A 12,836-nucleotide genomic window follows, 5' to 3' on the forward strand; every position below is an offset into this window, starting at 1 on the left:
CTGACTCCTGGTTTCAGCTCAGGTCATGATCTCACAGTTGGTGAATTCGAGCTCTGCACTGGGCCTGCACTAACAGTGCAGAGCCTGCTTGGAACTCTCTCCCTCTCTCTCTGCCCCTCCCCTGCTCACTGTCTCCGTCTCTCAGAATAAATAAATAAACTTAAAAAGTAGTTCTTAGCGTTGAGGAGTACTGCAGAAGAGCAGGTGAAGGGCCATGGAGCTCTTGCTGGTGTGAGTTCAGCTAATCCCGGTGGTCGGAGGAGGGAAGAGGGAGGAGGGACTGACTCAGGCAAAGGCTGTCCTTTTCTAGTGTATCCACAGGCTACAAGGTGGGAGTCCAAGGATCCAGATCAGCAATAGATGATTTGTGTTGGTTGTGTGTCCGACAGGCATGTTCTAAAAATCACTGAATTTGAATACTTTTGAATGTGACTACCTTTAGGCTGAGCAGCTCTCTCTGGTCTGCTGTCTTGTACCCAGGTCACTTCCTTCATCTCCATTTTAACTACCCTCTGGCTTCAGCCCTATGAGTTTGTTATCCTGATAGATCTTTTCTGGGCTCCACCTCATTTTAATCAGTAGTCTCTTGATTGCAAGTGATAAAACCTCAGCTTGACCTGTAGACAAAGGGAAATTTACTGATAGGTGACAGGTCCTTTTTACATAACTACAGGAAAGGTAGGGTTGACAGCCTCAGGGCTAGTTGGAACCTGAGACCTGGACCTGCCAGAGATACCTACAGTCTCTGACTCTCTTCCACTACAGACTTGTTGCCTCAGCATAGTGGGAGCATGGCCACCAAAAGCTCCTAAGCCTCACTGCCAGAAAGGGGCTCTTCCCTTGGATCCACTTTAGAAAATTTATAGGATGTTCTTGTGTAGTCCAGATGTCTGCCCTTGGACCACTTACTTTGGCTGGACAGACAGGGCTTGTTGGGCTTGTTTACCAGCTGTGGGACAGAAGTCAACCAGCTTTGGTGACTATAAGCTGGACATCCCATTATTATCTATTATATAGAATATTCGCAGTGTTGCTTTTTATGTCCACCACTTGGAAGTTCCTTCTCTTGATCAGAGTAATTTGCTTGGCGCACAAAGAATTTTCTTTCAGGAGCTTTTAGTACTGCGCTGAGAATTATAACCTAATGTACACAGAATGTGTTCTATCAGTTTGCTTCATGAAATGAGATGGTCTTTCCCCGCGCCTTCTCACCCTTCTTATTTAGGGGTCCCCTATGCAAAGTCAATAGCTTAGAATAGCCCAGAACCTCAGCTTTGAAGGCACTAAAAACTCCCTCAGTGCAATAGTTGGGAGATTAGCAAGTTCAAAATTTATGGTTGTTTTTTTTTAACGTTTATTTATTTTTGAGACAGAGAGAGATAGAGCATGAACGGGGGAGGGTCAGAGAGAGGGAGACACAGAATCTGAAACAGGCTCCAGGCTCTGAGCCGTCAGCACAGACCCCGACGTGGGGCTTGAACTCACGGACCGCCAGATCATGACCTGAGTCAAAGTCGGCCGCTTAACCGACTGAGCCACCCAGGAGCCCCTTGAAATTTATGTTTATACACAAAACACAGAAAAAAGTGACTCACCATAGGTCACCGCGGTGGCTGGTGCCGTGAATTTTTTTTTTTTTTTTTTTTTTGCCTGCCCAAGCTCAAAATAAGCTGGCATGACTCGTTCTGACTTTATGTTGAATCTAAAAATGGAATCACCATGTTCAGGCTGCCCCTCAGCAGCTCATGTGCGTCGTTGGGAAGGTGAGCAGCACTCCGCCTCTCCCTTGTGTTTTATCCTCGGTGAAGAGCAGAAGCTCTGCGGCACGATGCGTCTGGATTAAGTTTTGGTTCAGCACATACTTTAGGCTCTCATGCCCGAGCTAACTCTGAAATGAGGGTGATAATAATACTTATCCCACGGGTCTGTTGTGTACATTCACATCTGACACATGAACTGTATCTAGCTCAGTGACTGGTACAGTCAGTGCTCAGCGGGTTTGATCTGTCACTGTTGTTATCATCGCCATGCACTGGCCCCATCCCGTGGCCCAGAGGTTTAAGGGCAATCAGTGTAAGAAATGGGACCGGGAGTTGGACCGGATGCTTTTCAGAGCTCTGATTTCCTCATCTCATCCTTCTACATTTTCAGGACAAGAGAAAGGGAAGGAAACCCTCTTCTCAGGCACCTGCTATCTGCCACACGTCTTCATACAGATATTTAGTTGTTCAAAGTTTCCACGGCTTTTTGTCTGATATCTGTCTCACCAGATCTGTAAATGTCATCAGTGCAAGACTCCTTTGGTCTTTTTTAGTGCTGGCATAGAGTAGATCCTCCTTAAGCATGTGTTGAATCCAACTTTGCTGGCAACCCCTTACTGAGGTAGATGTTGTTAGTGTATTTTCACTGTTGCTAAAAATGAAGGTTCCCAAGCATTACTGCTGCTAAGTAGTGGAACCAAGCTGAACCCAGATTTTTCTGGCTGCTGCTCCAGTGCCCTTTTTTATTTACAAGTGCGAATGTGGATGAATTCAACCAATTAGGAGCACCTCTCTGTGATATGCAAATTGGGTTCTTAAGTCTAGCTGGGGAAGTCAGCTCCTTTGTCCCACTGCTAGTTAATCTGCGCTTAAATAAAGGTGGAATTGCAGACCTGAAGTATCATTTTTCAAACGGAGGCTCTTCCGAAGGCCATTTGATCTGCATTGGAAGGAATAATACCAATGGTTTCCATTTTTAAGGCTGTTTAGAAGTTTTCTTCTAAAAATTCCCATGAGCACCATTTATTGACCTTTATATGTCTTTCTTCTCTCTTTTCAACTGTGATCCTTTAAAGTGGAAGCCACAGGATCACCTTCACTGTGCATCCTTTCTTTCATGGCTGGCTCTGAAATCCAACCAGATGCATTTAAGATTTGAGTTCCTGAACTTTGATTCATTCAGCACGGGCCCTTTTTCAAGCTCACAGTCTATTCTGCCGTATGTTGAAGAAACAAATAAGACAAAAAGTCAATCATGCTAATGTATGGGAGACAGACACATAAAAAGATACCACTCAATATTGCAAAAATTGTGGTAAAATAAATTGGTCATGCTATGGAAGGGGCACTGCCCAGAGGCTCAGGGAATTATGGCATGAAGTAACTTTTGAATTCATGTCATATAATCTGTTTAAGAGCAGAATTTGGCAGGGGAGGAATTCTAAAGTCTTTCTCCCATATGGGTGAAATTTAGAGAGAATTTATATCTAAATGAGAAAGAGTTGTGGTCCTAAAAAATAAGTGGACAGATAAAGGTAGTCACAATTATCCAGAAGACCTAGGCTGCAGTCTCATGGTATTATGTGGTGGGGTTAAATTTCTCAGGTTGTAAACCAATAGGGAATTGATGGGACAGGATGAGATTGTAACCGAATCTAGTAATAATGAATACCTGGGCATGACCTGATCATTATCTCTTGTATTGTTACATATCTGATGGGGGGAGCCTATTGAATTAAGGGTATGTCAATATGTTCAAAAAAGAAATTGAGGTGGAAGTAGGGGTAGGAGGTATCAGGTACTATCCCAGCATTCCCCAAAGGAGAAAATGTCCTTTCCATGTAATTATTTTCACCGGCCCTATAGTAAAGTTAGGAATATGAATTTGTCAGAGCTTGATTCCATTGACTCCCATGATTAGCATCTTTATTACATATTTGGTTTTTGCCACCTACCCTGCTAAGTGCTTTTCATGAATTGCTTCGTTTAATCCTTTCAACATCCCTATAGTGTAACAACCTTTATTTCTTCCCATTTTCTAAATGAGGAGACTGAGGCTTGGAGAGGTCAGAAAATTTGCTCAGGGTTGCAAAACTCTTAAGTCAAGGAACTAGGCTCACAAACTCCTACCACTTTGCTATATGCCTCTCTTATCATCTCCAGATAGCTTCCCTGCCTACAGTCTGTATGTTATATGTGCCACCTGAGTGTCTTTCAGACATTTACCAGGGGCTAGAGTAAGCCAGCCTTTGCTCCTATCCAAAACAGTCACACTCCATGTTCCCTGCCTTGGCCAAGTCCCAATGCAGGAGTTCATGCCTGACAGTAAACCATCTCATGATAATTTCCCCTATAAATTTGCCTATAAAGAAGGATGGGATATGGTGGGAAGCAGACATAAGCATTCTGGTCAATTTGTCGGTGTCGATAAGTTGCCCTTTAGGTATGCAGTGGTTTCCTATGTGTTTTGGTAGTTTCTTGCTCTCCTAAGTCTGGACTCTGCACTTTTCCATGGGGTTTAGGACTAACTTTGTACCCCCCAGTGTCTTTAGTGAATATATTTTGCCTCTAATTGAATATCTTGGGCAGAAAGATGTTCTAATATCAGAGCTTGAACTATGAAAGAACTAAATATTCAGTGTAAATACAGATGTAGAAATTACTAGTATGGCAAAAGAAGAAAAAAACACGCCTGAAGGGACCATCAGGGGATATCTGATGGGTTTAAAGCCTGATAGATCTGAAAGTCCCCAAAAGAAGCATTTGGAAGTGACAAGCCTATGTTTATTTCTGAGAGTTAGTTGAGCTGGATGAAGAGAAATTTTGACTGGTGCTTTGTGGTCATTTTTGTAGTAGAACCAAAGCTCCATGGTGTTTGCTAAAGTTGGAGAGTGCAAGTGAGCCCTAAAATACTGTTAACCACTTGTATCTTTTCCCTTTTAGGAAGACATCTCCCAGATCGTTGATCAAGGTGTGGTGGCAGGTCAACAGAAGGCACTGGAATGCCCAACTGACAGTGTACGTAATTTCCACTTTAGGTTTCACTCTAGTGGGATGGTGTGCATTATAAGTGGGTTCCAGAAAAAAGGAGGTGATTACAATGAAATCAAATCCTTTGTGACTTGCCAGGAGGTTATGGTATGTCTTGCAACTTGAAGTCAACCCACAGCCGTATAACTGATTCTGTGTAAGGTGTTTGGAAATATTCTCTGTGCGTCTTCCTGGACCAATACCCTGAACAGGTGTTTAAAAGTGGGCCATCCCTGCAAACACACCTGCACTTAAATTCTGAGAGTGCCATGTCTTAATGTCATAAATAAAAATTTTAAGTGGGAGAATGCATAGTTCTATAAAAACATAAATACAATAATGTTGTATTGCTCCTTGCATTTTAAGTTTCACTTCACTTAAAAAAACAAAACTATACATTTCTGTCAAATTTTTGTACTTTTGTTGCTGTCAAGTTGTTTTTTTAATCTTGATTCTCATTTCTATAGTCTAGTTTGTATTTTCATGCTGCTAAAATTTACATTATTACTGTACTATTCTTATGTTTAAGGAACTAGAACTTACAAGAAATGCATAATATTTCAAACATTGCCAAAGGAAACTCCTTTGAAAAGTCTCCAAAATTATATGCTAAAAACCTAAATAAAAATGAGTAGGTGTAGGGGTGCCTGGCTGTCTCAGTCGGTAGAACATGAGACTCTCGATCTCAGGGTTTTGAATTTGAGCCCCATGTTGGATGTAGAGATTACTTAAAAATATAAAATCTTTTTTAAAAATGAGTAGGTGTAGGAAGAACCTTAAAAATAACCAAATTCGGTTCAACTGAAAACGTATAAGCAATTTTTAATTTAAGGACACATTTTTTACTTTATGTAATGCATTCGTAAATACTATTAATGTGTTAATACATTATATGCTGCCACTTACCACAAGGCACATATCAGCCATCTCGAAAATGTTTTTTTAGAATAACATTTTATTCATCATCTGCCCTTTCTTTTCCCTGTTGGAAAATGAGCGCTTAAATATCGAAAGCATTTTCCTTCGGGAAAGCGATTGTAACCCTTTTCCGTGGCTACAGAAGAGAAAGGGCCCACAGGTCAGTGAGCAGCACGTGCACCGAGGCTGTGTCAGCTCATTATGAAGAACTTCCCAACCACTTGAGCTGTTCCAAACCAGCCCTGACGGTTTTCAGTCAGGAGCTGGCTGGTCATTTATTATCAAAGGACATAAAAACATTAATAGCTGTTATCAGTTGAACTCTTAAACTGTTCCTGGCACAGTGATAGGTTTATTTATATACTTTTCTCTTTGATCTTTACAGCAGGTTTGCAAGGTTTAGAGATAAGGCCACCAATTTACAGATGAGGAAGTTAAGTACAAGGAGGTTAAGTGACTTGCCTGTGGCCACACAGCTATCAGTAGTAGTAGCAAACTCAACAATTCCTATCTTGTTTTGAATGGTGATTTTTTTTTTCCCCATCATAAAGACCTGATGAACTGTAGATCCTTTTCTCCAGAAAAACACTGATAAACATAATTTTCATACAACACAGGATTTTTATAATTCCCAAAATGCCTTCTGTGGATCTCTTAGATACCCATTTACCCCACGTTAAGAATCCATAGTTTAACTTTAAGCAATAATTCTTAAAACACAAAATGTGCCAATTTACTTGGTTTAGAAGGGGGGTTCCGGCATCCATAAATTTTAAAAGCTCCCTAGCAATTTCTGTTATAAAGACAGGGTCTGAGAATCACTGCTTTAGTTAGGTTAGATGGCCTATAACATCCATTCCAACTCTCAGGTTTGAATAGAAGACATTCAACCGAAAATCCAATCTTTCTTATCTTTCATTCTTGTTAGTTTGGTCTTGTGCCAATGGATGAGTCACAGGGAGCACACATTCCATCCTTCACCATACCTACCAACAAGAAGTCTGCCTCTAAAAGTATATGTTGGACTTCTCACTTGGTTCCTGTGGACTTTTTCCTTCCTGTTGTTGTTGTTTTTAACGTTTATTTATTTTTGAAACAGAGAGAGACAGAGCATGAGCAGGGGAGGGGCAGAGAGAGAGGGAGACACAGAATCCAAACCAGGCTCCAGGCTCCGAGCTGTCAGCACAGAGCCCGACGCGGGGCTCGAACTCACAGGCCGTGAGATCATGACCTGAGCCAAAGTCAGATGCTTAACCGACTGAGCCACCCAGGGGCCCCTATTTCCTTGTTTTTTAATTGAGTTCAATACTATCAATATCTGTTGGAAAGCTATTATACACAATGAAATGGAATGCTACCTGGAGCTGAGATGTAATGATGCAAACATTCCCTGCTATTATAAAAGTGATAATGTCATGATTGTGTTCTCTTGTACTTTCCTGTTTTAAAAATCACATCATTTTTTCGTTAAAAAAAATTCTTTAGCTTCCATTTTGCTTTGTTATTGATATTCTTTTTAAAGATGATACACAACAAAAGTGGAATTTAAGTACTGTATGAGTTAAGATTAGGCTCAATCTCTACAGGAAGTACCTCTTCTATATAAAGTATGGGTATGGTCAGTCTTAGAATGATTATCATTCTTATTTGATTACCATCCTCAAAAAATGCATCCATTTTTTGGTCCAAGATGGCTTCTCCAGTTATTATCACCCCATCTGCATGCCAGTTAGGGAGAAGAGGAAGGCAGGTTTCTAATCCTTAAGAGAATGACCTGAAAATTGTACAGTTCGTATCTGTTTACATCCTACTGGATAAGAGTCTGCAGATGTATCTGGCTGCAAGCAGGCTAGAAAATCTGGTCCTTAGAGTAATTGATATTTAGGTGGCTCCATTGTTCAGTTTTCTGATAATAAACCTGTATTTGTCATTTTTCCACTGCCCTCGTTTTTGAAATCACTGAAAATATGTCTTTGAATAAATCTTTTTAAGAAAGTATATGGTCGTTACTAAATGTTGGTGATAGAAAAACTGCAGAAAAGAACGTTCATAGACTCATTGCCAAGCGGCTGTTTGATAAACATTTTAAACTTGTTGCATTCTGGGGTGCTTGGTGGCTCAGATAGTACAGCATGCAATTCTTTTTATTTTATTTATTTTTGTGTGTGTGTGTGAGAGAAAGAGTGTGTGCATGCATGCAGAGAGGGAGTGAGAGAATTCCAAGCAGGCTCTGCACTGTCAGTGTGGAGCCCAAGGCAGGGCTTGATGCAGGGCTTGATCCCATGAACTGTGAGAACATGACCAGAGCCAAAATCAAGAATTGGAGGCTCAACCAGCTGAGCTACCCACGCACCCCAAGCATGCCACTCTTGATCTCAGAGTTGTAAGTTCGATCCCCATGATGGTGATAGAGATTACCTGAAAATAAAATCTTCTAAAAATAAAAATACAATAATTTGTAGCATTGTTTAGCTACTGACTTTTAATCCAACCTCTTCCTCTCATTAGTTTGTGATTTCAGATATGTCGTCTGACAATGACTTCTGTATCTGGAAAAGAGAGTAATAGTGTCTAACCCTCCAGGTTCTTCTTATAAATGAATGAATTCAACAATACACAATGGGTGGTATTGTTTTAGTTTTTATATACTGTACAGCACCTTGTATTGAGGCACAGCCTTCCACTGACAGAATCTTGAGGTATCATTATTCTGGAGCAGTTACCTTGATCCTATTTCTAGACTCCAGGGACAGCCTGGTGCTTCACTGCCTCCACCAGAATCTTCCAGCTGGGGATGGGTTCCCTGGCTAACTACAGATCAAGAAGGCAGGTCAGGTCACTACGTATATTTCTTAACTGCCTGTGAAGCAAGCATGGAATCCTTTTGGTTTTTCTTGGTTTTCTAATACTAATATTCATTGGAGGTCTTATCAACCCAAATCCAGAATGACAAGTTAATTTTCTGAAGCTCACGTAGCAAAGATCTCCATACCTTCACTGAATTACAAATTCATTTTCGACTGTGAATTTCCATGTCTTCAATTTTGCTCTTGTATATCCATTCATTGACTCATTCATTCATTCATCAAACATTTATTGAGGCTCTACTATGTTCCAGGCACTGGGAGTCAATGGTGAATAAGGTACAGGTCTTTGAGGTGAATTAAAATGTAATTGGTGTACCTGGCACTTAGTAAGCTTTCAGTGGATGCTTATTTCCTCTTCCTGACCCTCATGTTGCTCAGTTAAGCTGCCTAATGCATTTGACTATTGTGGATGTGTCCAGAAGAGATGGACAGTGTTGTATGCTCAGAACATCTGCAGCATAGATTGCTTTTCACCGGGCACAGCATAGGTATGTGCACTTCACATTGATTTCATCAGTAAGTAGAAATTGTAAAAATTTTTGTTCTGCTTACCAGCCCCAGCATCATATACAGACCACAACGATAAGTATTGTCAGCTTTTATCCTTCTTCCCTTCCTTGATCCATCCTTCATTGAAGCATTTTAGATGTAAGATTAAAATAGGGAGGCATGGGGGATGGGACACAAATCATCCTAACTCCCTCCTGCTACCTCTTCCACTCTAAATTCTCAGAAGACATTATTGGAGTGCTGCCATTGTTTTGGTAACAACACACCAGTTTTAAAGTCTTGTCCTTTTGTTATCTTTCTCCTCTTTGACATGCATCTAATTTTTCTTTCTTTTGTAGGCTGTCAGCCAAATGAAACAGCAAAAATATTCGACGAAAGTTTCCTTCAGTTCACAAGAGATACCTTTAGCACCAGCTCCGTCATACCATTCAACAGATGCAGACTTCCCAGGCTATGGTATGATTCTTTCTCTGAGAAAAATTGAATTGACTCATCAGACATGAGAAAAGAGAAGGGATTGTGATGTCCTGAAAAGAGCACTGGACCAGGAGTCAGGAAGCCTGGCTTTGCACCCCTCCTGTACTTTCTTAGCTTTGGGACTTGGACAGGTCACCATTTTCCTCATCTCTGTTTTTGGGATTGCCTAGTGCTTATTGAATATAAAAGTACTAGAACAAAAAACGCCCTCAGTAAATACTGTTTGAATATGAGGCTTACAAATAAATTATTCTGTACTCTCTCCAAAAGAGTGTATTTAGTTCATGAGTAATACCTCTTAAAAATCATACTCAGTCAAATTGTTAGCCTTGCATATGTTGATATAAGTTATTTGAAGACTGTTAATTTTCAGTGCTTAAAGACAAGAGTATTCACTTTCTATCTTTGAATTCCTGGCATGAATTATGCTGACTGGCAGTTGAAAATAGAATTTCAAAATGAATAATGAGTATTTCTACTTTGTTTTTATATTATATAAGTCAGTTTTTAAAAAGCCTATTTAAAACATTATGCTTACCAGTGGCAAAACACAACCCTGAATGAATTTAGCAAGCCTGACACCTTTATGGTATTAGTCTTTTACATGTTTTTCATAAACATTAACTCAATAAAAAATTTAGGAAGCCAGTATTATTCTGAAGTACTGGATTTTTACTAAAATTCTTGATGAATGTGGTCAGCAAACTATGACCCGTGGGTCAAATTTGGCCCACCATCTGTTTTTGCATGGTCTCCAAAAATGGTTTTCATATTTTTAAAAGGTTGGAAAAGTCAAAAGACTATTTCATGAAAATCATCTGAAACCCAGACTTCAGTGTCCATAAATAAAATTTAAAATACTATGCTCATTTGTTTATCTGTTGTCTAAGGCTGCTTTCACACATTAAGGATAGAATTGAGTAGTTGCCACAGAGAACGCATGGCCTGTAAAGCTCAAAATACTTACTACATGGCCTTTTACTGAGAAAGTAACCATAATTTACCAATTGAGTTTTTATTTTATTTTATTTTTTATTTTTTAAAATTTACATCCAAATTAGTTAGCATATAGTGAAACAATGATTTCAGGAGTATATTCCTTAGTGTCCCTTACCCATTTAGCCCATCCCCCTTCCCACAACCCCTCCTGTTACCCTCAGTTTGTTCTCCATATTTATGAGTCTCTTCTCTTTTGCCCCCCTCCCTGTCTTTATATTATTTTTGTTTCCCTTCTCTTATGTTCATCTGTTTTGTCTCTTAAAGTCCTCATATGAGTGAAGTCATATGATTTTTGTCTTTCTCTGACTAATTTCACTTAGCATAATACCCTCCAGTTCCATCCACGTAGTTGCAAATGGCAAGATTTCATTCTTTTTGATTGCCGAGTAATACTCCATTGTATATATATACCACATCTTCTTTATCCATTCATCCATTGATGGACATTTGGGCTTTTTCCATACTTTGGCCATTGTTGAAGTGCTGCTATAAGCATGGGGGTGCATGTGCCTCTTCGAAACGGCACACCTGTATCCCGTGGATAAATGCCTAGTAGTGCAATTGCTGGCTCGTAGGGTAGTTCTATTTTTAGTTTTTTGAGGAAGCTTCATACTGTTTTCCAGAGTGGCTACACCAGCTTGCATTCCCAACCAATTGAGTTTTGATAATGATGTATCACATATTTATATCTCAATAACAGAAATTAATCATCCTATAATTTAATCTTTGGAAATTCTACTCGTTCAGTCATTTCCTTACCAAACATTTATTGGGGGCCTGGTGTGTCAGGCTTTGGGCCGGATTGTATGGGAGAAATACATACCAAGACTGACTCAGGACCAGCTAGAATGAGGCAAAAATGGAGGAAAAGAAATGCCATCGCCAGCATCTCTGACTATGTATTCTCTCTCTTCTCATCCAAGAGGCTAAACTAGTCATTTACATAAGGACAAGAAACTTTGTAAAGCATTCATGAAATTATGCCACTATATTGTACATGGTTTTTATTGTAAATGAATGGAAAATGCAGTGTGAATTACATATGCTGCAAAAAGATCTGGAGTGAAATTAGGTTTATAATTTAATATTCTTCTAATAAGGCATTTGTTATTGAGGCTGCGTCACTAAATTTCTCACTCTTAACCAAGAGACCATTAGATTAACAAATTCCATGTGGTCAGAAAGAGTGACTATATGAATGCTACATTATGCCAGCTGCTGGACTGGGCACCTTACACACATTGTTCATTTAATTCCTATTAGAAAGTGGCTCGTTACATGCATCTTTTCAGATGAGGAATGAGCCTCAGTTTCACCCACCTATTAATTTCCTTCCTGGGAACTTAAATCCGTGTCGCCACCACTCCAAAACCTGCTTTATTATTATTATTGCTTACAGCAGAACCCTCCACAGACTTACCTACAGCCTGTTCCCTTTTGTTTAATATCAGAGATTGGCAAACTTTTTCTGTAAGGAGCCAGATAGTAAATATTTAAGGCTTGTGGACCATATGGACTCTGTTGCAGCTACTCAACTCTGTTGTCATAGGGTGATAACAGCCATAGACTGCAAGTAAATGAACAGGGCTATGTTCCAATATAACTTCATTTATGGACATTGAAATTTGAATTTCATGTAATTTTGACATGTCTTCAAAAAAATTTTTTTTTTCATTTTTTTTTCAACCTTTTGAAAATGTAAAAATCATTCTTAGCCCGCAGACCCTTGCTTGTACAGATGTTTAATGAGCTTTCTGGATCCCAAGTTGGTCCCTGTGCATTAGCTGCAGCTGACCAGCAGGTGGGGCTCGTTATTATCAGCCCTTAACTAAATTCTACCACGTTGTAAGAATCAGTACTTGTGATGATTAAGCTTAGTTGTCAGAAAAGATGACATTCTCTGGAGGCTGTTATTTGTATAAGAATCTCTTGAAATTAACCTTTTGAATATTTTGATTTTTCAATTAGTTAGGATCAGTCATCTGGAAAATGCACATATGTAGAAGTTATGCCAGAGAAAGTGGTTGTATTAAACATCTTTTCCTAGCCAGTAAATATTTTTTTTCTCTCAGTTTTTAGAGAAACTCAATCTATTTTTTTTCTTTTTTTTTTTAACTTTAAATTTTTTTTTAACGTTTTATTTATTTTTGAGACAGGGAGAGACAGAGCATGAACAGGGGAGGGTCAGAGAGAGGGAGACACAGAATCTGAAACAGGCTCCAGGCTCTGAGCTGTCAGCACAGAGCCCGACGCAGGGCTCGAACTCACGGACTGC

General features: G+C 39.6%; 1 protein-coding gene across 4 annotated transcripts in view; it reads left to right on the top strand.

Annotated features, from left to right (window-relative positions):
- PATJ (PATJ crumbs cell polarity complex component) overlaps nt 1–12,836 on the top strand; it is a 372,856-nt gene that overhangs the window by 286,293 nt on the left and 73,727 nt on the right. For all 4 annotated transcript variants that reach the window (XM_040470436.1, XM_040470437.1, XM_040470438.1 and 1 more), the window contains exons 32-33: nt 4,704–4,778; nt 9,424–9,541. In XM_040470436.1, coding sequence (XP_040326370.1) covers nt 4,704–4,778; nt 9,424–9,541 — 193 coding nt within the window. The remainder of the gene's footprint in view (nt 1–4,703; nt 4,779–9,423; nt 9,542–12,836) is intronic.

The sequence above is a fragment of the Herpailurus yagouaroundi genome, unplaced genomic scaffold (assembly GCF_014898765.1).
Source record: "Herpailurus yagouaroundi ecotype Mexico unplaced genomic scaffold, PumYag 77, whole genome shotgun sequence".
NCBI classification, from domain to species: Eukaryota; Metazoa; Chordata; class Mammalia; order Carnivora; family Felidae; genus Herpailurus; species Herpailurus yagouaroundi.